This window comes from Typopeltis vanoorti, chromosome 3 (assembly GCF_054136105.1).
Source record: "Typopeltis vanoorti isolate ZY-2024b chromosome 3, IOZ_Tvanoo_1.0, whole genome shotgun sequence".
NCBI lineage: Eukaryota > Metazoa > Arthropoda > Arachnida > Uropygi > Thelyphonidae > Typopeltis > Typopeltis vanoorti.
The window spans coordinates 81,464,217-81,489,124 of NC_143551.1; the positions used below are offsets into that span (position 1 = coordinate 81,464,217).

Consider the following 24,908-nt stretch of genomic DNA (forward strand, 5'->3'; position numbering starts at 1 on the left):
AACCTACAGAACATCAACCCCAATAGTTGATGTTCTCCTCAATGTTCACCTCAATTCCGACCTCCAAGCTATTCTCCAATTGAGTTCAGATAACCTCACCTATTTCAATGATAACAAATCCCAGATCTGCCTTATTTCTCACAAAAAAGAAACCATTTTATCCCGTTATTACCTTTGAGAACACTCAAATTTCCAGATGAGATGAGATTTCTCTTTTTGAAATCATCCTGACATCAAGCCCCTACTGGCATAAACACATCACAACCATTCCATCCTCAGTTTCTAAAAAACTAGAATTTCTCTTTCTCTCAAGACGCTATTTCACCTCTGAACTGCTGTTAACCTTATACAAACCACAAATCCTCCAGCTATTGAATACTGCTCTCACGTTTGGAGTGTGGGTCCCTAAGAGCTCCCTAGAAATGCTTGACTCAATACAGAGGAGGGCAATTAGATTGACCAATAATCCTTCTATTAACAACTCACTCCTTCCATTTTCGTACAAGCGTTTGGTTTCTGCAATATGTGTATTGCAGAAATTCTAATAAATATTTCCATGGCAAATGTTCATATGAAATAAGATCCATAATTCCCTCACTCAGTATTAAGACCGTCGGAATACGTGCAGCTGCTGCCCACCATCCCTTCTTAGTACATCATGAACCCACAGAACAAATTAAAAAAAATGCAATTAGATGCAACAAGAGCTGTTAATCACACAAACGTTTCCTTATTTTTGTGTTATTTTGATCGTGTACATATTCAGGGTTTTGCATTTGTTTTCATAGAAAATAGATATATAGGCATTAAATTACGCATTTATGTACATGTGTGAATGAAGAAAGAGAGAATAACTTGTTGTCAAATAAATCTAATCAAACAACATATTAATTCTGCATGTATATTAACTTTAAATGTTCGCTAATTTAACCGTAGTTTTTTTTTTTATCTACAGATTTATTTAACTGGACTGTGTGTTACGAAATACCTCACACGGAAATGATCAGTAAGTATGCTTAAAGGAATTTCGTTTTATTGTTTTCATAAATAACATATATATTTAAAGATATTTTTTTCTGCAACTATCAGTCAAGAAAAGTTGTAAGCCTATAGTACATTAATATGGCGATTAGGATAATGATTTTTTTTTTTATTGATTTTATATTTTATTAAATATTTATGTTTTTTTATTGATTGAGGCTAAATGTTCATAATCATCATCAAATTCCTGACATATACCATTAAGGGCTGTACAGGATATGATAATGCTACATGAAAAATGAACATCATTACTAACTTGCTATTTATAATTTTCTTCCAAATCAGTCTGTTGTCTGTTACCTGTCAAGACTCCAACATTATCAGATATTATATTTCTATCTTCTAAGGCACGTTTTATTGCATCAATCTACCTATATCTTGATCTTCCTCTGGATTTTATTTTTGCCAACTGGGCAGAGAACACTTCTTTTCCTAATCTTTCCTCTCCGATTCTGTTTAAGTGACCATACCACTCGAGATTAGGTATGCTAACACATTCCTGGATGCTAACAATGTCAAGTTCTTTCCTAATATCCTCATATTTAATATGATATTGCCATTGATGCCATCTGCTCATACCCCTAATCTTTCTCAGGAGTCCCATATCTGCGATCTATAGTCTTTGGTCAAGTATTATACTTCTGACCCAGCTCTCAGATCCATAGGTTCAAATTGGCTTAAACACTGTCTTGTATACAGCTAATTTAGTGTCTTGACTAATTTCTCTCTTATTCCATATAGAAGTATTCAGTTGAATTCCTACCATACCAGATTTGTTGATTTTATTGTCTATTTCCATATTTAATTTATTATCTTCGCCAAAAATCGCGCCTAAGGAGCTAAAAGGTTTTACTTGTTCTATAGGTTCTCCATTCACAATGCAGTTCATATTTTCAATGAATTTGTCTACTTTCATTGTCTTTGTCATCTTAATGCTGACCATCATACCATATCTATTACATCAGTTATTCAATTTAGTTAGGGAAACTTGCAGACTTGTAGTGGATTTATTTAGAAGTATAACATCATTTGTATAAATCAAAGAGCTGAGAAGAACATCTCCAATTGTGATATCAAGTTTGTACATCCTTGTCTGACACCAGATTTAACATTAAACTATCTTCCTGTACTTCCTTCAATTCTAACTGCTGACTTACCACTCAAATAAAGACTAAGTATCTTGATATAATGCCTCATTGACACCATATAATTGTCGCGTTTTGAATAACTTCTCGCTCTCTCTTTTGGCACATTGTCCTAAGCCTTTTCCAGGTCCATAAAACTTAAATACTGATCTTTGTTATATTCCAACGATTTCTCAGCTATATGTCCTAAAGTGAAAATCTGATCCTGACAACCTCTATTCCTTCATATACCGATGGTATATGAAGGAATAGAGGAAGATTTTGGAAGAGAACCACGCTTCTCTTCCAAAATCCTTCTCAAATGTTTCTCAAGTATACTTGCATAGATCTTGCCAGAAACACTCAGTAGAGAAATAACTCTGTAATTCTCACATTTCCCTTTTTATGTATGAGTACTATGAGAGCTTTGCTCCAATCATCTGGAATTCGTCCCTCTGTCCAGGCTTTCTGAATTATGCAGTGCAGTCACTACAAGACTTATACCTCCATACGTGTACATTTCTGGTTGAATATCATACTCCTGCTTCCTTTCCAGAATTCTGGCTTTTGATGGCTTTTTCTACTTCACGTATGGATATGTATTCCTGACTGCATGCCTGTTGAGTGCTCTTACCACTGTTCTCTCATCACTGTGTTTCATTTAGTAATTTTTCGAAGTAATTACTCCATCCTTCAAAGATATCTATTTCTCCCATTTTTCATGTCACCTTTATCATCTGTAATCCTTTTACAGTACTCTTTCTTCCATTTCTGAGTTTCTTCACCATCCTCCAGAATATCTTGCCACCTTCTTTATATTTATTTTCTATGTTTTTTCCAAAGTGTTCCAATGACTTTTGTTTAGCTAGTTTTATACAATGTTTAGCTTTTTTCCATTTGTCTCTGTATTCTCTAAGAGCAAAATCCGACCTATTTGCCAAACTTTTAATATGTTTTTTCTTTTCTTTCACTGTCTCTTTAACTTCCGGTGTCCACCATGCAGTTCTGATTTTTTTATCCTTGCAGATTACCTCACCACCACCACATGCCTCTCTGGCTGAATCAGTCAGTGTTTTCTTCAGGGCTTGCCATTGAATCTCCAAAGTTTGGTTCCTGCTCTCAAACTCTTTCATTTTTTCTTGAGTAATATTTGTGTATTTTAGTCTACAGTTCACATCTGAGAGTTGCTCAACTTTTATTCGCTTTAAAACTTTTTTAAGTGTTCTTCTTTTCAATATGAAATTCAATTTTATCCTACTCAAGACTAAATATCGTTCACTTCCAATTTCAAATCCCCTGTACACTGTGGTGTCCTGTACCAAGGAGAAAATATCACTATCAACAATGACAGTCAATTAGACTTTTCGTATTCCTTGTCTCTTCTCCCCATATGAATTTGTGCACATTTATATATTGGAACATTGGATAAGTAATAACCAGTGCATGTACTGAGCAGAAATCCCACAGGTATTTGCAATTATAATTAGCTTTACTCTTTTCTCCAAATTATTCCAAAATATTTTTGCTTGTTGAATTTAAGTTGAATTTTGTAAGCGGAGAATAAATACGATTATGAGTTAAAGAAGTTAATTAGTGTTAAAGTACAAAGGTTCTAATTTATGTTAAAGGTTTTATAAATGAATAGAGAAAGCAATCTCCCGATTGTTTAATTCATGTATAATTTGTAAATAAATGTGTTTTAATTATTTGTTAAAAGAGTGCTGCATGATCTTTTATTTTACAACTGCACTGTTCTTAAATAAACCGGACTTGTGAGCGGGAAAAAATTTAAGGCAAAAAAACGCAGTTCAGTTACTTACGAACAACGACTGTTACATTGCTAAAAGAAACTTCGCTCGTGAGAGAAAGGGAAATCTATCGGAAGTTTTATTTAGTCTTATGCCAATTAAATGATATATTGATGGCGCAGTCTGACAAATAAATTTCCAGTATTCATACGCATTCGACTAGTATATACGGAAGGTGGATAATCATAGAACGCAGTAGAGTAAATGAGAAAGGATAAGAGAGAAAAAGCGCATTAGAGTAAAGCTATCAAGAATTAGGAATAAAGTACAGATAGAGATATTATATAGGCAGAAAAAATAATAAATGTTTACACCATTGTCCCTGCAAACTCTCATCGAGGTAAGATGCCACGTCTCGGTGGGAGTGTGGTGGTGCGCCATCTTATTGGAAGAGAAATTGATCATTCCCATAAAGTGAATGAATGGCAGGTAAAATGGATGTGCGTAGCATGTCTATGTATACATGACCAGTAACAGTACCTTCAAAGAAAAATGATTAAACCCCCAGATGACAATCCACACCAGACATTGAGCCCCGATAAATTGACTGCCTTGTCCACATGAACGCCATCATTTTCTGGACCCGAGTAAACACAATTATGCCGATTCACTGTTCTATTAAGCTTAAATTGTGCTTCATCAGACCAAACCATATTTCTTACAAACTCCGCATCGTCATCTACCTTGTGTTGAAACCACTCACAATACTGCATTCTTCGATCAGTATCGTCTTCATTCATTGCATATAATAATCTTGGGATGTAAACATTCCATTGAGCTGTTTTAAGAATGCGCCGCATGCTTACACTGTCTCATGTGCCCATTGTGTGGTAGAATTCCATGACCAGCGTATAAACTGTTGCAACACCATAGCAGAGGAAATAGGACTTGTTGCTGTGCGAGGCCGCCCGGATATTCCCTGGTGCACATCACACACGGTACCATGGGGTCTCAAACTTATCACGAATACGTGCAATTGTCAGGCGTTTGGAGGTTGTGTTGCAAACTCACGCCTCTATTGTCACACATATATATATATATATATATATATATATATATATATATTCAATTGTTGTTGTAAGAAACTTTATTTGTAATCACAGATATAGTGAATTGCTGATATTGTTACTTTTAAGAAGAGTATCAAGAATGTAATGAGTCACGTTGATAATGGACTTCTACGGGAGGACAATTCTGTGATCCTTCTTTCTAAAAAATCATTAAAATTATACTCGAATCACGCTTACACGCGAAATGAAAACTTGCCATTAATCGTTGTATCTTGTAAAAACAAATCCAAAGATTATTATTTTAAAAGCAACTTTCCAATTTGAACTGTTTGTGCACATATCCAAAATTAATTTTGATATTTGGAGTTAATAATTTTACTGAGTGTGGCAGTTTATTAGGAATTCTCAGTTTATTAGATATGCTCTCCCCTATTATCTGTGAAATTAACTGTTTCATTAGAGATTTACTCTAGAAAGGCCTAACGTGGTTGATGCTTCATACTGTCAGCAAGATCACAGAATCGCGAGTGCTGCGTGAATCAGTGGAATCGTCATACCAGTTGTTCACGTGGCTAATAATGATAATATGAAGAGCAAGAATATTTTCTTGTCACATGTCACGTAATACTGGGTGAATTTTAATTTTGGATTGCTGTAGTATGCTTGATCATGGTGAATTCTCTTCACACGATCATATTCCTACACGATCAAAAACACAGTCTTATTCTGGATGGTTCCGTGGTCGTGAGATATACGCCTGAGTTATTTCTGCATTTGTGCGATGTGATTATGGGCCATCTCTTTCAGTTCTCGTGAAAGATCCTACGATATGAGGATATGAGGCAAATATTGGAGGCAGTCGATAGTGCTTCATGTAGAATGCTTGCGACACTTTCTTGGTCCATGCTCCCAGGAACTGATTCTATTCATAGAGCTAAAGGGAAGCTACTTGCTATTATGTAAATATACCTAATAAACTCGCCATGTAATATATGCAACGACGGATTACAGCACGGAAAGTTTAAATTTTTTTTTTTTATTTTTCACCTGTTTTTTTTTTTTTTCATTATAGGAATCACGCTAGCCATGTTAGAAAGATATTCCAAAAGAAAGCCTTGTTCACAGACAGAATCTACTAAATGGATGGAAGTTGTAGAAAAAAGTCTAAAGGAGAAAATCGACCAGCTCAAAGGAGACGAAGTTTTAAACAAACTAGAGACGTAAGATATTCTCTAGTTGTATTTTTTTCACTTCTTTTAGAGAGAAGCTTAATATTAAATTTTGTTTTATTTACTAACTATTGACTTTGTGTCCAGGTAAGTAAAAGATCGTAACAAATATCATGCCCTTTACCTCAGTTTAAATACATAGTTTTAAACGCAACAGAATTCGGGAAAAAAACATTTAAGTACTACTCTAATATTATATTAAAATCACAGTACCGATAGTAATGGAGTTTTAGCATTAAAGGAGGCCAGTAATGAACAGTCTTCCATATTAATTACTTCTATGATTTTTTGGCCCATTTCTGTGAAAGACGCTTAGACAACATAGCGAGTATTCAATTATAAAAGGTACATTCCTAGTTGGAAGAAATGCCAACCAATGAGTCCTACTAAATATTAAAAGTTTCACTAAAACAGCATCTCCTCAAGCTGCAGGTTTCGCTTCTGGTGATGCATTTCTGTCAATTCAAGTTTCAACTTAAGGAACACTGTTCTCCGTGCTAACACTATGCCTGGTAATAGAGATACTGTGTTGGGTAAAGAATGAGATTGTTAGCTTCTCTCCTTTTTCTCTCTTTTATACAAGTAGTTATGGAATATTCTTCAATGGCGTGAAGCCTGTATAGCTCAGCGGATGTGGCATTTGTATACCACGGTTCTTGGCCGCACGAAGGAAGACTTGATTTCGAGTCTAGTCGGCGACTAGAGAAAATTTTTCTAAGCTTTTTTTCGAGCGGTTCTAGAGTTAGTCGATCTCTGGCACGGGCAAGCGGGTTTTTTCTCCCAGAAACTCGGGATTTTCGTCCCGTAAACTCAAGAAAATCGAACGTAGAACCCACATTATTTCAGACATTAAATACGAGTGTTAGGGTTAGGGACCACGAGATGGCGGCACTTGTTGAGCTGTTACTCTTCACTGCGTGCCGCTTAATTAGTGATAGCCTTGGGCCAGCTATCTCTGATTGAGTACCAGCGGAGATTGAACTGCCCACTCAGTCTCCAAAAGTTAGACAGGGCTAAACGGCCTCGCCTACTCCCTGTATACGGGAAAAAAGGCGTTAGCTGATTTTTATTTATTTTTTTTGATGACAGATATATTTTTGAGACTCCAAACTTCCTGTTCTCTAGGATGCAGAAGTAAAGTTGTTTAGATATGACCGTAATATATAATGTGTCTTTCTTGAATTGCTTGCATACTTGCATATATATTTGTAATCAGTACCGATTACATTTTTTATATAATCGGTATTATTTATTTATTTACTTCAGTTGAGGGCTTTTTTAAAATCATATCTATATCTTAAGTTCGAGCAAAATATATCCGAACAAAAGCGAATTGAGCTTTTTAACATCAGCCTATTGCCTCATTAGTATTATTCCCTCCAATTCTTTATGGAACCCACTTGCCCACTTTTTTGCAGATATTTCCTACGTTTACTTAAACTAAACTTATGCGTCAATTCTTCGCGTCAGTTTTCTGCATGTATTACAACTCAATTTTCATCATGTCTGGTGTAAGAAAAAATATACTGTATATATTAGCGACCTGAGTATGATATCGTTGCTTTTATATTATTTAAATAATTATAAAAGAAACATGGATTGCAATAAATAAATAAATAAATAAAACAACGGCGAACTGTGTTCTAATCTTGTACCTGATTTCAGAAACAAGAAAATCTTATATATATCCTAATTTGAAAAGGATCATCGTTTTCTGGTTAGAGAAAATTTTGCCCTTGTACAATTCACGCTTCATCTCCCAACATGGACGAAATTAATCGGAAAGTATTCCACAAGTCCTAAAATAAAGAATGTCAAACCAAATAATCTCTCATTATTTGGTTATTGTGGATCAGCATTCTCACAGAATCTTGATCCATCACCGAAAAACTATTAAAAATAATATGAATTCTTATAGCGAGACTTATTTTTGTATCAGCGTTGTCGCCGATGGATTGGGGCTAGCAGTGTTAAAATATCCAATGAGCTATCATTGGGTTAGCAAATGACGTTTTCTGCATTTTTTTTCTTTAACAAATTTCATTCCTTATTTAAGTACATTGCGTAGTTATACAATATATTTTATTTCATTTCTAAATTTAAATAGAATGGCTGACTTCTTTATAATCCTTACAGAATACTGAGCTCGGTTTATTCATCCATGGAAAGTGCTGGAAACATCAATTGTCGGTACGATGAGTGGCGTCTATTCAAATCTTTTTGCGAGAGACTCCTCATTACTATCAAAGCATTTTACGAAAATTACATAAAAAAAACTAGAGGTAGGTACGGGGATCAGAATTCAGCTTTTGTTTATGTTATTTCTGCATGGTTTCTAACCGATAATCTGTAACGAAAATCATTATAACATCTGTAATAGATGAACAGGGTTAAAATAAAATACAACAACAACAACAACCAAAAAAAAACAAAACAAAACACGATATTGAGGCATAAAATAATATCAATGAAGGAAGGTAGCAATATTTCGGTTACACAAAAATATATTAAAATGCAAAATTCACACTATTTTAAGACGAAACAAAAAAAAACCACATAGTTGTAAAACTAGTATCTAGGATTGAAGATATGGACTCTAAATCAATAAATGCATATATTATATCATAAAGTAGAAAAATAGAAAGAACAGTACCGGATATTGGAGCAAGAAGTAAACAATAACATGTGAATTAGAAAAAAATACTTGTAAAGAAATAATGTATACTAAGCACAAAATGGGAACTTCTGGACCATGTGTCAATAATAGATGGAGTAAGAGGAACACTGGCTATCAAGAGAAATGAAAAAATAAATAAAAAGAAGAATAAAAATAACAAGAGAAGCAGGAGACACCAGATGAAGAGAGAGAGAAGCTGGTAAATAACTGAGAAAGAAGAGCTGGAGATATAAATTCCATGAAGAGTCCTACATTTTATATCGGATAATAAAAAAGGCAATCATGATGTGAAATTTAAAGTTAAGAACAGGCCATTTGAATTCTAAAGTTTTTTGTATACAGTGAATGTTGGAATGGTTGCAAAAGACAGCTCCGGTTACTCAATAGGAATTTCAAAGTTGACAAAAAAAAAAAAAAACATAAGAGAAACTCTCTTCCAAGAATATTGCAAAAAAAAAACATGCAATATTCTTGATAGATTATCTATTTAGAAGTAGCGAAGGCAGTGCATTGCCATTGGATGTGACAAAGATGAAGAGCGGTTTCGGCTAATGGTCAAGGCAATCACGTGTTTTGGATTCTCGCCAGAGCCATTAGCCAAAAACGCTCTTCGCCTTTGTCACATCCAGATGGCAATGCACTGCCTTCGCTACTTCTAAATAGATAATCAATCAAGAATATTGCATGCTTTTCTCTAGAAAGATACAGAATTTTTGGATAATGAAAAGTCTTCTAGTCTATCAAGAAACTACCTAATAGTGCTTGTACTCGAATCTTGTACTCGAAAATTAATATCCATTCCATATCATATCTACATGTATCATACTCTTTAAAGAAGGGCATATATTTCGCAATGTAGAAGTAAGTCTATATTCAGCTGATTCCATAAAGATTTGGTTATGGGTGTTCAAATTAAGATCGAAGCAACTAAGGCTATGAGGCAAGTGTATCTGATGTCTGTAAATTGTATGTTTTTCTGTTCTGTCGCTGTGTTGAGTTGATGAAAAACTAGAATTTATGGACTATTTAAACAGGGGAGATAAAAAGGAGTCAGATTTGTATTCCTTCTCTTAGAATATTAATGATTCAATGATAATACCCTTATATTAAATTTATAAAATAGAATTAGTAATCGTAAGCAAGACAGTTTAATACGTGAAATAAAGATTAATAAGAAGAAGATTAAATAGAGTTAATTTCTGAAGAATAAAATGGGTTGATAGCTATGGAATGTAATATAATGGGTTGATAGAATTCTTGTTTAGAGAGGAAAAGGCATTGCCCTCGTCTAAATAAATTTGACCTAAGAAAATGTTACTTAATGGTTTGAAATGACCTCACTCGATACAGGGCAGACTGGGAATGCCATAGTTTGCAATTTAACTATGCTGCTTTAACGTATTACTCTGTGACTGAATGCGCTTGTTGAAGGAGAAATGTAAATGCATTCAAGCTATAAATATGAGAAGTTATTAAAATATATTTAAAGTTACTTAACAACCTCTACTGGAGATTTGTGAACTGAGCTTATAAAGTAGCGTTAAAGTAGTGTTGCAAATTTACTTAATTTAAAAATCATTTAATCATTTTATTGTATTAAATTTTTATGTATGTATATTTTAAAAATTTGGCTAAGAATAATGGATTAATAAGATTAATAAGAAAAAATAGAAATTACCAAAATAGATGAAATTTTTTTCTTCCATTCTTACGCTGGAATTTTATTAGAGACATATACAATAAAAAGGACTCTGCGTGATTTATGCAAAAACATATCAACAGAATACTTTAATAGGAAACAATCCATATACTTATTTAGTTAATAGTTCTTCAATATCCATTCTTATCATAAGACATCAAACCAATACGGCATCGAATCTCGCAAGCAATTAATAAAATGACTGTACAAGTTAATTTGGAATATTCTGTAGATTTTCTGAGATTTATAGCTCATTTTAAATGCAACTATTATTTCAGGGATTAATAACAAAATTCTACAGAACTGCGTAGACACACTATCGTTTTCTGTAATACAAAAGTGCTTGAATGGATTTTTTACGTACATTTCCGGAACTCAGACTGTAACCTACTCTGAAATATCAATTGAGAGGTAAGAATGATCATTTTTTACTTATACTTTCTCTCTCTCTTTTCGTCTTCTTCTATATATAAATGTAGATTAAATCTTTGTGTAGATTAAATCTACACAGAGCAGTCCAGGTAGGGTTTAACAATTTTTTTTTTAAATAAAGAAACCTGTGGTGCGTTCATAATTAGAAGAAACACGCATATAAACCACAGTGAAAATTATTTAATTGTAAATATTTCATCCTAAGTATCTTAGGACATCATCAGTACAGTATTTAAACAAAAATTAGGAATAACATACAGTTAGGGCGCATGATTACAATAGAATCTCATGAAAACGTGCATAACGTGCTAAAGTAGTACAAAAAAAAAACGTTAATTATTTAACACAGTTTTGTATGATAATTTTCCATACTTTAGGAATAGTAAGAACGTCGTTGCGGTTTAGGTTTGGTCTGTGTGTCTTTCTTTGTATAAACGTTCATGTTTAAATAAAGATCTATGTAAAAGTTTAGCCTTTTCCCAATGGATCCTATGGTTTGGATTTTCAATTCCGTGTTGAGAGAGGCCAGATTTCTGCGGTTTAAGAAGACGAATGTGGTCTTGATGTTCCGAGATGTGTTTCTGAACAGACCTACCTGTCTGTCCAAAGTAAGATAATTTGCATGAGCATGGAATCTCATAAACACCAGGTAACATCAAGGGTGAGAATTTGTCCTTAGGAGAAGGTGATAAGAAGTTATCAAAAATACGGCCATCCTAAATGGATATAATCCCAAAACAACTCAAAAAATCATCAGTCACTTCTGCATACATCAAACCAGACAGGAAGAAGTGCATAGGATTCCCATACCTTACGTTAAAGGCATCTCAGAACGTCTTTCTAAAATTATGAAGAAATACAATTTTGCCACTACTTACAAACCTATCAACCAAATTTACAACTTATTACCTTCTCCTAAGGACAAATTCTCACCATTGATGTTACCTGGTGTTTATGAGATTCCATGCTCATGCAAATTATCTTACTTTGGACAGACAGGTAGGTCTGTTCAGAAACGCATCTCGGAACATCAAGACCACATTCGTCTTCTTAAACCGCAGAAATCTGGCCTTTCTCAACAAGGAATTGAAAATCCAAACCATAGGATCTATTGGGAAAAGGCTAAACTTTTACATAGATCTTTATTTAAACATGAACGTTTATACAAAGAAAGTTCTGAAGCCCTACTACACAGACCAAACCTAAACCGCAACGACGTTCTTACTATTCCTCAAGTATGGGAAATTATCATACAAAATTGTGTTAAATAATTAACGTTTTTTTTTTTTTTTTTGTACTACTTTAGCACGTTATGCACGTTTTCATGAGATTCTATTGTAATCATGCGCCCTAACTGTATGTTATTCCTAATTTTTGTGTTTAAATACTGTACTGATGATGTCCTAAGATACTTAGGATGAAATATTTACAATTTAATAATTTTCACTGTGGTTTATACGTGTGTTTCTTCTAATTAGGGTTTAACAAGGCCTTGTAAATAGAGATAGTGACTTCCTTATCCTTACATGTCAATGCTCGTTTCAGAATTTCAGTGACTTCTGAAATTCAAATTCCTATTCATTTTAATTCCAAAGATCCCTAGCTTCATCACTTTCCAGTAGCATAATCCCAACAATATATTACGAGTGTTGAAAATCTCATGATGCCAAAGTGCATAACTTTATATTTATTAATATTGGATTATTAGCTATTATCATTTGCACACTTTACCGGATTGCCCTACTCATCTTTGCACCATCACCAAATAATTTAATATCTAAAGGTCATTCCCAAAATCATTAATGTATAAATCTAATAACAATGATCCAAGGACTAATTCCTGGGATACAATAGTCACCGTAAATCTGGTAGATTCACACGCATCATATATCACTTCATATACCTGTGCTTCAATCAACCACTTATCCAAATGGATGATTGAAATTTAATTAATATTCCAATCATATTCTGCAGTTTATGCAACAGTTTCCATCTTCTCTGGAAAAATATTTTTTCCACACAAAATAATCATTTCAATGACTTATCATAATGTAAATACATTTCTTTCTGATTTTAGGAACATTGAACAAAATTACAATTGCTTTCACTCATCGATGGGATCATGTTCTAACGCTACTCTATACAAAGTTTTGAGAATACTTGATGTATTCATTGGTTTGGATCTGCCATGGCCGACAGAAGATATCGGACATCCGAAAAATGTTGTTGTGTGCAAAGAACGGAACTTAACTCATCCAGTGATAAGAAACATTAGGGAGAAGACGGATAAAACAGGTTAGTAGAGGCAAGGTAATTGTATGTTAGTGGATGAATATATATTACCTTATTGTATTACTTAAAACTGTAAGTTAGATATGTGGTAACTGTAAAGTTCAGTACGATTTTTAGATGAATTTCGCAAAATACTTAAGTACTAATTAAATTCGTATGGTCCCCTCAGCAAGTTTTGATATTTTTATTGGACACATTTTGTCTAAATTGGAATTAACATGTTTTTCAAAAATTTTTTGGTCATTCAATTTTTGTTAACAGGAGAAACAGACAAAATGCGTGCACAAATTATATATATTGCAATAAGACACAATCGTCTTAGAAGGATATAATGTAATAAAATTTGTGATTTCAGATGGACCCAATATTATGTGCAGTATTGTTACTTTTTTTGACAAAATTTGACATGTTTTAAACTGTTATGAATAATTTACCACTGCTCAATGAAATATAATTGAATTTGATATTCCTGATTTATATTGCAAATTGTCCAGCTATTTCTATTTTAATTTCAAACGGATCATTTGTAGAGACAAAATTAGCCCCCAAACCAAATTCTTGGCTTACAATATGAGCATATGTATAAGAAAAATCATTTTCTGATCGTCCTGTCATAAATCCACTATAATCGTTAACACAATCTTTTGATTTGTCATAAAAAGTTCCACTACTCGATATACATGCAGTTCATTGAATAATGTAAATTCATCATCGACATCAAAGTTTTTTGTGAAAACAAACAACTTATCAAAAATCCATAATTCACCGCTGAAAATGTTTAAACTGTATTGAATGTAAACAGTTAAAACAACATGCAAATATGACGCATATTTATTTGCCCATAGGACACGATTGGCTAGTAAGCAGTTCAGTTAATTAAATTTAATATTTACATTCGCTATTAAGATTTGTTATTTTAACGAACATTTTAATGGCAACATTAGACAAAACAAAATTATGTCTCTAAAATTATATACTAAACGGCTCTATGAATGTTATTACTATAACAGAATACTATTGAAACAAAAAAAAATATAATTTCCTTACTTGTTTCACTGTTGAGAGTATTTATCCAAAATGTCTGCAAGCACGCAAGCCTAACACGTCCATGAACTAATCATAAATAATGCAGTCGTTCACAATTAGATCAGCGTAATATAAACAACCGATGGATCCTAGGAAGTTTTCCCTTCCTTAACTTACCAATTAAACATTACAGTAGAACAAAAGTCAAAGTTTCCCTTAATTGGGATCAATTGAAAATAACAAAATCACCATAGAAAAACTATTGCAGTTTTTTGGTTTCCCTTAATTTTGTGTCACTCACCTACGAAAGGCTAAAAGCCTATAATCATATCATGCTTCTTATTATTTTATTTAACTTTTAAACTACTTCAGGCCTCCGATATGGTAGGCAGTTGTCTTACACAGGAATAAATTCATCTCCCACCTAAACATAAATATCCATGCTAAAGGCAGGATTCGAACCTACAGTCTGTCGATCAGAGATGTAGTACATTAACCACGCCGCCAACTAGGATGGCAAGTTAAAAACAAATATTCCAATGTATGTGTTTGTGTCTTCTCTCATGTTTGTGTACATTAGTCAATGTTCTTATTTATCTCTTGTAATTATCTTTCAGATATGATTTCAGACTGTGATAACGTCACGTTACAGAACTGGATTCATGAAATACAAGCCTGTGCAGAAGGCGCTAGAATTAGCAGAAGTATATTTGATGTACAAAGGTATGTTTGATTCTCATATCGTTTCTACGAGTCATTTTTTCTGCTCGTCATAACGTTATGAGAATTACTCTTTCTTTTTCGGTTTAGTTCTCTTGAAGTATAAAGCGATTAGCCACGCCATAATAGATAGAAAAAAAATAAAGATCTTACTATTTGATAGTTATATTTACAAAATTATTTAAGGTATAGGAATTAAATTTTTCGTTTAAAGTTCTCAACTTGTAATCCAAATATGAATTTAGTGTTTTATTAATGAACAATTATTTCTTCATATTATACATGTAGGCTTTATATATGCAGTAAATTCTTCAGCCATACTTTGAGCTATATACATTACCCAAATATCTGACACAGTTTCTTGCATGTGTAAATGAAAACAATTATTTCTTTAGTCGTTTAAGTCCTTTGTCCATTTTTACAATCTAATTTTTAAGAGATCATGTTAAGTTTAAAAATTGTGTGAATGATATTATTTTAATTGGTTTGATTTTTTCTCAATTATTCGAAAATAGTGAATCATGTAAAAATAATAACTGCGCATTCTCTTTTCAGCTTAACCAATGTCTCTAAATGCATGGACACCATAGGACAACCGAACTGTGGGACAGTCGAAAACGCGTTAACGTTCAGTTCTTTCACTGATAAGTCCATCAGTGTTATGCACACTGTTTCTGGTTTATTCACGCCAAATAATACCACGCGTATACCAATAGCAGGTAATAAAAAGTGTCAGTATATATATAATATTTTTTCTAAATACTATTTTAAATTTTTTCCATAGCTATCAACCCATGTATGTGGTTGTGTGCGTGTGCACGCACGCACGCGCACACACACGCACACACACACACACACACACACACACACACACACACACACACACACACACACACACACACACACACACACACACACACACACACACACACACACACACACACACACACACACACACAAATAGCGCAAATAAAAGTTGTAAAATTAGATTGTTTGAGAAAGAAAAGATTATTTTTATATTGCATATAAAGATAAGCCTTCTTAACTCAAAGGGCTATAAACGTTTTGTCAGTGTGCAGGCTTTTACAAACATAAACGCCTAACTTGGGATTGTATCATCAGCCTTTACGGTAGAGTAACAGTGGCTCTTAGCAACTGAGTTACGACTGAAAGCTTTTTTCAGGTTTTCCCTATGTATTGTAATTAAAATCTTTTCTGAATTGCATCGCTGTTTCTTTTATTTCTTATTCTTTTTAAGGATAATTACGCTCAGGAAAGAGGGAGAAGCATACAACGCATTACAACAATAATTGCTCTAAGGATTAGATAATCTTGAAACCATGCCCTGGAGACTAGATCGATTTTATTTTTTTATTGTATTTATTTAACTATTATTTGTTATATTCCTTTGAGCTCTTTATAAACAGAGTTGTGGTTAAGCACTGGATGGTGAAAGTAATCTACCCACCAAACGAACTTCGCATGCATCCGTACCACAATGGAATTTGTACCCCCCCACCCTACAGTCCCGCAGAACATTATCTACCGGCAGGCCGGAGAAGAAATATTGCTACTCTAAGCTCCTATGTACTCGTTAGTAAAACAGGTCGAAAAACGTCACTTTCTAAAATGAACGTTAACATCATATTTTAGTGTTAATTCATAATATGTAACACACTTAAATATGATTTTTTTTCCTTCTAAAAGAGGTTACTTCCTGTACTGATAACTTTGGAAACTTTTATAAATTGAACAGTCTATTTTCATTCCTAGTCTCCAATGTCATTCAAATTTAATTGCTAATCAATATTATTTCCATACCCGTTATTAAATAAGAATCTGTTTTTTTAGGTAAAAAATCCATTCCAAGATTCTGCTTCACCAGTTTTGCTCTGACTCAAGTTCACAAATGCTTAAAGAGGTTTTCAAAATATTCGATCGATTCTGTTGTAACAGATGGAATAATTTTGAAATTAAACAAGTAAGTTTTTTAATATGTTTCATGATTAGCCTCCTTGTGCATACGTTATTATTATTACTTAACACTTCCAGGGAGTTCAAAGACTCATCGAGGGAGGGCACTTACTCTACAACTCTTCATCTACACCAACGCCAACTACCGCCACTAGTATTTTAACAGACAACTACAGAATCCCACTGCGGGATTCGAACCAGTAGCCTTTTGGTTGCAGAACGGACACGCTAACCAGACCGGCCATTAAATAAGTTAAAATGAAATATATCAACTTTCCTCTATATTAGATGCTAAAAAAAGTTAAATACAATTTTATTCGCTACATCTAAATAAATAAAGATTTCGCATTGGTAACGGTAAAATAAAATACTTGATAATTATTCTATTTCACTTAATCTCAAGCACGAATAAAAGATTCAGAAATTTAGTGGTATGAACACTTTTTTTAAGTTGCTCTTGTTTTTCATAAAGCTTTCTTACGGGGAGCGATGTCATTGAACGAACCTCTTTGGTTATGATATTTTTAAAGTTGAATTTTGTAGGTTATGTGCTGCTCTTGTTGCTTTGTCTTATAATCAAACTTTCGATACCAGATGCTTTAGGCCATATTCCTAATTTGGCTACTATCAAACTCTAACAAGTATGGAAATGATTTTCAAATTCATTAAAATATCGATTCTCACTCTGGTTCTTTAAAATCCTCTTGAAAATAAAATGAAATAGTTCAAGTGTGAAATAAAAATAACATTAAAAGCTTTATCTTGATAATGCAAATTATCAAAGAAACAACAATAAATATCCATAATAATTTTTGAGGTAATTGAGAGCATTCGAAAATACCAAACGACCCTGGGATCAGCTATACAGAGCAGCTGATTGCACTATTTACAGGAACTCAGCGCCAATATTCGTCGTTTTCCACTGTATTTGAGTTTCTGTATCCTGGTAGCTTGTCATTTAATTCATTTGTTAATAAATTATGTTGGATATGTAACATCCATTTCAATTATGTAAAACTTTAAGTAGTAAAGATCATCAAAAATTGTTCGCCATGACAAAGCAATTACCAGAAGAATATAAAGAAAGTCAGTACTAATTCACTACGTGTTGTCTATATTTCGCGAAATATGTCTCATACATCTTCTCCAGATTACTGTTATTTTCTTTATTTTTTGTAAAATGATAGTAAACACTTCACATTTGTATCTCACTCAAAATATAATATGGAATAGCTTTTGAAATCGTCTTGTGCGCTCTGAACACTTATTCTCTGAATAGTTATTCTCTTTTCAAATTTAAAAAAAAAATTAAAAGAGAATAACTTTCTCAGCATTTTCTCAGCATTATTTCCAAGTATCATGTATTTGAACTATTTTCAAACTAGGAAGTACTTGGTTTAAAATACTTGGTTTGAAAATAGTAATTTCGATGATTACATGAAACACTTTAAAAATCAACCGCTGTATAAGTATTTTTCCTCTGATTATAGGTTTTTTCTTGCAATCCTAGTCGGTTCTTTTTTATTGTTCCTTCTCTTTTCTAATCAAGTCATTCTATAAAACAGTGTTCCTTTTTGATCTGTTCTTCCCTTGTATCTTCATTTTTTAATTAATATAGGATTACTTTTTTTTTATTCGATATGAACACCTTTTATTTTCTTTCACTTTTCTTTTTCTCTAAAATATCAATCATCTTGCATCTTTTCTCTCATTCGCTATTCTATTTTACTTTAGTATTAATCTTTCAACTTTCTCTTATTGCTTTTGCAATACGTTAGCTTTTTATGACTGAATGCTTCATTTAATACTGTTTTACACTAAAATATGCAATCTATTTCGTAACAAAAATCCGAAAACCCGTTTTTCTATGATAAGTATAAACTTGTATAAACTGAAGCAAATACTAAGATGCTTAAACTAAGTACTTAACATTTTTATGACTCCTTTTATAAACTTCCGACTCACTTCCTTTCAATAAATTTTATATACAGTATACTTGTTATTATAAAAATTGATTTTATCATCCCATCTTTTTCTTAACATCGGTTCCAATAGCACTGCTTCATATAAACCGAATAACGGTATCATAGGAGCTGAACTTCTCACCACAGTCTTCTGTGTCTGTCATGTGTGTGTTCTCTAGAATACGTGGGTTCAGTTAGTATTTTCAAATGAAGGATAGTTAATGGATTTCCTAATGATGGCAGCAAAGTTTTTCGCCCAGGAAACTCGAATTTTTTTAATCTCTCAAAACAAGCACACAAGCTGAAGTACGGGCATAATTGACAGCTGTAATGCATGCCTCGTAGACTATGTTGCTCCTACCATAATTCAATACATACCAACAAGAATGTGTTCTCTGGCAGGATTATCTGTTTTGTGAGAGGTAAAAAAATACGATCTTTTGTATTATATATCTACTAGTATGCACTACATACAATTTTCGCTTCTAGTTACTTTTTATTTATCAGTTAATGATTACCCTGTGTTAATTACAGAAGTACTAATCATGTTTATTTTTATATACATCAAGAAAATTTCTGAGTGGATTAATTGGATTAATTACAATAATTTAACTTATTTCGCAGTGAGAGTAAAGAATGCATCGACGATGTGCTAGGACACTGTCCACAAAGAGTTATCGAGGGCTTACTTAGGATAATTGGTTCAATACAGAAAATGGATTTTGATGCTAGAATCACTAAAGGAGAGCTAATGGACTCGCCAACTATAAATATATCGTATGGCTCAATCTTTTTAAATGGTAGAGGAAATAAATTTACTGCACGCTCAAGTAGGTCATATCATACTCTCTCTCTCTCTCTCTCTCTCTCTCTTTCTGTACTATATATACAATTGTCCCTTGAAGAACGCGGGTTTGAACAGCGCGGATTAACTCATACACGGTTTTTTATGAATAAATATAGTAGAAAATTTTGTGGAGAGATGCGACAATTTGAAAAAAATCGCTTAGAAATATCGAAAAATTAAGACAAAGTTAGGTATGTTATGAATACATATATTTTATGCATTTATAAGATACCTAACTTTGTCTTTTTAATAATTTTTAATTTTTAAAGGGCTTACTTAGTACTAAATTTAATACTAATAGTGTTAATTTTTAAGACTAGTCTATTTAATCATTCACTATCATAAAGTATACACTAATCTATTATAAAAAGTTAAAATTTATCAAAACTTACGCACACAAACACTAACAGACCGTGCATGGCCATTTTCAGTCAAGAGAACTGTAAACAAATGTAAAGATGCAACATTAAATCATAACTGTATAAAATTGACTCATTAATTATTTAAATTCATTCATTCATTCATTAGTGTATAGACAAGGCTACTAGGAAGCAATCGTATCGATTGCGCTATGCTACCATAAAGCAATCATATTGCTACTTCGTCGTCATCAATGCATCAATCGTTATACCTGTAAATAAATATGAATTTATTTTTCACATTATCTTTTCATTTTTGATGTCTGGTGTTCGTAGGACATATAACATGTACAGTGCTTTATATCATATAAGAAAATATCGTTGTAGGTACCGACAGACATACGATTCATCTTGTAAACAGACGACGTAAACTTACGGTAACGATAAATACAGTATTGTAAATGTATTTTCACTTCCTTATGATTTTCTTTAATAACATTTTCTTTTCTCTAGCTTTTTTTTATGTTGGTTCCATATACGAGAGGTTGGCTGGTCAACGGTTACCTAAAGTACATTAGTGCCTTATATGGGTGGTGGGTTGGGAAAGGAGAAATTTGTTTGCATTTGATTTAAAAGCCTGTATCTTGCATTCTTTGGGAAATACGTCAGGAGGGAAGACAGTTCCATAGTTCAGCAGTAGCAGGATGAAGGAGCAGGAAAAGAAACTTGTTCTGCAGGTTTCAAGGTGTACTGTGAAAGGATGTTCGGCAGCAGCTGTACGTGTTCAATGGGCTTAGTAGAGAGTGGGGGAATTATTGATGCTCTTTCAGATGAACATTTCCCATGGAAATATTTATAGAATATACAGATTGCAGAGACCAAGCGTCTGTTTAAAAGTGAGAGGAGCGAGCTGGTGAGAGATGGATCATTTATCAGTCTAATTGCTCTCCTCTGTATTGAGTCAAGAATTTTGAGGGAGCTTTTAGGAGCCCCACTCCAAATGTGAGAGCAGTATTCGATAGTTGGGCGGATTTGTAATTTATATAAGGTTGACAGCTGTTTTGAGGTAAAGTAACGTCTTGAGCGGAAGAGAAAACCTAGTTTTTTAGAAGCTGAGGATGCAATGGTTGTGATGTATTTATGCTAGGAGATGCTTGATGTCAGGGTAATTCCAAGAAGAGAAATCTCATCTTGTCTGGGAATTTGAATGCTATCGAAAACAATGCTGGGGAAAAATGGTTCTTTTTTGTGAGAAATAAGACAGAACTGGGTTTCTAGCGTTGACGTTGACGAGGTTGTTTGAGCCCCATTGGAGATCGGAATTGAGGGCAGTGGCGATTGATGTTCTATGGGTTGAAGTGGGTTGTGTAGAATAGGGTTTGTCAAATGAAAGGGAGCAGTGTAATGTGCTCTCATCTGCAAAACTATGTATTGGTTTAGAGGTCAACGGAAGTAGGTCATTGATATATAGAAGGAAGAGGGTCGGTGAGAGAACTTAACGTTGTGGGACCCCAGCATTAGTTGGATGGTGAGAGGTTAGGAAGCTGTCTACCATCACACAGTGTGCGTCCAGACAGGAAGCTAACAACCCATCTGTAGAAGTCCTGTGGCAGTCCAAATGATGGGAGTTTGCTTAGAAAGCCTTTGTGCCAGACTCGGTCGAAGGCTTTAGAGATATCAAATGCAACTACTTGGGATTCGCCGAATTTCCCCATGGTCTATGTCCGGCGATGAGTGATATATGAGAGTAGATCTCCTGTTGAACGGCGTTGACGTAATTCGTACTGGTGGTCGCTTAATAACCGGGTACCTTCAAGGAGTTGAAGGTACCCGGTTATTTATATATATATATATATATATATATATATATATATATATATATATATATATATATATATATATATATAATAATAATAATAATAATGGGACAATGTTGTAAAATTTAAAATTTTCTCTTACTCCACTGGTATATATATATATATATATACTGTATACCAGTGGAGTAAGAGAATGTGTACAGATGGCATAGGATAGGAGTCAGTTCTGGTGCACAGACCTTCAGGACAATTGGAGGAATGCCGTCAGGGCCAGGAGACGTTTTTGTGTCTAATTTAGACAACAGATTTATGATATCTTTTAGGAAAAAGGATACAGGGAGCATTGTATTTGCCATTGTCAAATATGTGTGCATTGGAGGTAAAGTGTGAAGCCAGGAGGTTAGCTTTTTCTATGGAGTTCTATGGAATTGTAAGAATATAGTATATATACACATATACATACCATACAAAATATGTGTTCATCAAGCGTTATGTTATCGGTATGGCTTCCGGTCAACAGTAGGCTATTGGTAGTTATGTTTTTGGGAGTAATACACAGTAGACAGCGGGAAGCTGTGTAAGTAATTAATGAAGTACATTGCTCATTTCTGAGAACAAGTTTTACAACATTGTCCCATTATTATTATTATTATTATTATTATTATTATTATTATTATTACTTGGCGCCTGCATGTAGTCCTACGAGTCACTCCTACACACTAAAAGTTATATTTGTTACTTTTGTGTGTTCTTTGGTTCATTGGCCTGTTTTCCTAGAGAGGAAAAATCCATACTCGTTCAGTATGAAACCGGTTAACTAAATTATATGATAACATCGTTCTTCTTTCACATTTAAAACTATTCAGCGATAAAGGTTAAAGTTACCAGGACGTGGAGGCTTCAGTTTGGAAAATTAAATAATATATAATGAGAATATTAAAGATCCACCATTATCGGATGGACGAATAAAATGAAGCTTTAAAAATATTAGAATTTTACCAGAGTATTTGCTCAGAATATAGGAGTCGCCATTCTGGTACTATTAAAAAAGGCCAAACTCTGTCCAGTAACACGTACATTCAGCTTTTATTAGTTCATTGATTAGGTGTCATTGGCCTGAACGGATGAGAGGGTTTTTGTCCTCATGGATTTCAGCCTGGTTTTCTGATGAAAGAGCCAACAGTTCCAAATACCGATCCGGTCAGTGAAACATAATACTGCACTAATAAAAATGAATGTATCGGCTCTTGTGCAGTGTCCATGTCTTTTAAGTAGTGCAAGTAAAGACAACTCCTATGCCGAAGGTTATATTCAAACAAACTTTTGGGTAAAATTTGAAACTTTTTTTGGTTAACGAAAGTTACCTTCATCGTACAATACTTTATTTTTATACTCTTCTGCATTATTACAGATTCTTGGATAACCGTACTTTCGTATTTTTAAGGTAGCATTACTACAGACCAGACGTTTAACTATAGTACTGGATTCAAGAGCAGATATTGGAACCACATTCAGATATGAGATGTGAAGGTTGCTTATAAATATGGAAATCTGGTTTTAGACAAAAATTGACATTATTATCTGGATATTGGGATTAGGAAGATTTTGCAAGAAATACCACAGATATTCGGTAGCCTACAGTAATAAATAATAAATTACAATAGTAAATAAGCATTTTCCAATTCTGCTGACCGACTCAAAGCAAGATTCGACCACGCTTATAGTTTAATTCATTCTGGATACATATTCTGGCACATATTAGACTGAATATCTATTCAGCCTTACATATGGTTCATGTTCGCTAGATTTACAGAATGTGAAGTAAAATCAAATAGTTTTATTGATTCCTGCACGCTTACGTTTATTTTTCTGTGCTGATACATGTTTTCCAATCTACAGTCCTCTAATACTTGGATGGGCGAAATATTTCCCCTATTTTTTAAAAGAGGGGAAATATTTTAGCTTTAGATTTGAATATCAGTATATTGCAATTTTTATTAATCTATCATATGAAAAGAGGTATCTCAAAAGAATGGAAGCAGAAGAGACGGACGATTAAGAAGAAACTTTATTTAGTTTGTAGTCCAACTGTCAACATATGATGTTTGTTACAGGTGTCTTCATACTTTTAGAGAATTATTGTAGTTGGAACTGGTCAGAATTGCGTCGAAGTAATTAGTTTCATATTCTCGTAGCCTTAGGGCCACGAGGGAATACATTAGGTCTTTAAAAATGGAGTGAATAGTTGCATACTCCAGCAGGCGTGTACGTTTTGCAAGGATTAGGAAAACTGAGTTTTCGGACGAAAAACTTTGTCATCCATGCATTGGATCGATTAGGTTAGGTACAATTTAAAAGTCTTTATAGGAATTCATCATCACAGATTAGAACTCCCTTCCATCCATCCAAGATATGCCAATGTTCCTATTTCGTTTTTATAGTCGAGTGTTCTTTAAATTTTACTGTTTCAAATTAATGAATTCTGCATAGAAGAAGTGTAATCTCAATCTTATATTTTGCAGGACATGTGACCTCAATGTGCGATTTGCTGGTTCTGATTGGATCGGATAATAAAGAAGGTGTGCATACGTTTGCTTTTTTAATATAGTGAACAGTTTCACATAATTATTTTAATAAATATATTAGCTTTATCCGTTTTGTGATTGTTAATGTGAAAATGCCAGTCTTAAAATTAATTCTACATTTTGTATTCCAATTAAGTGCATACTTATTATTGAAAATGAAAATGTGAATGTTTTGAGTAATATGAGCAGTATAATATTATTCACGTAATATTATTATGTAATTTCTGTTAGTGAAACATACTTATTTGAAACTTTATGTATGCTAAAATATGTTTCAAAAATAGGTATGACAGAAAAAAAAAAC

The 24,908-nt window shown here is 33.4% G+C and overlaps 1 protein-coding gene across 1 annotated transcript; it reads left to right on the forward strand.

Moving 5' to 3' along the window:
• Positions 1-971: 971 nt before the first annotated feature.
• On the forward strand, positions 972-24,627 carry LOC150108316 (uncharacterized). The gene is made up of 9 exons (XM_090390445.1): positions 972-1,006; positions 6,056-6,203; positions 8,349-8,561; positions 13,098-13,315; positions 14,956-15,061; positions 15,614-15,777; positions 16,910-17,039; positions 19,621-19,826; positions 24,542-24,627. The coding sequence occupies exons 1-9, from the start codon at positions 1,000-1,002 to the stop codon at positions 24,625-24,627; spliced, it is 1,278 nt and encodes a 425-aa protein (XP_090246571.1). The 5' UTR covers positions 972-999.
• The last annotated feature ends 281 nt before the right edge of the window (positions 24,628-24,908 follow it).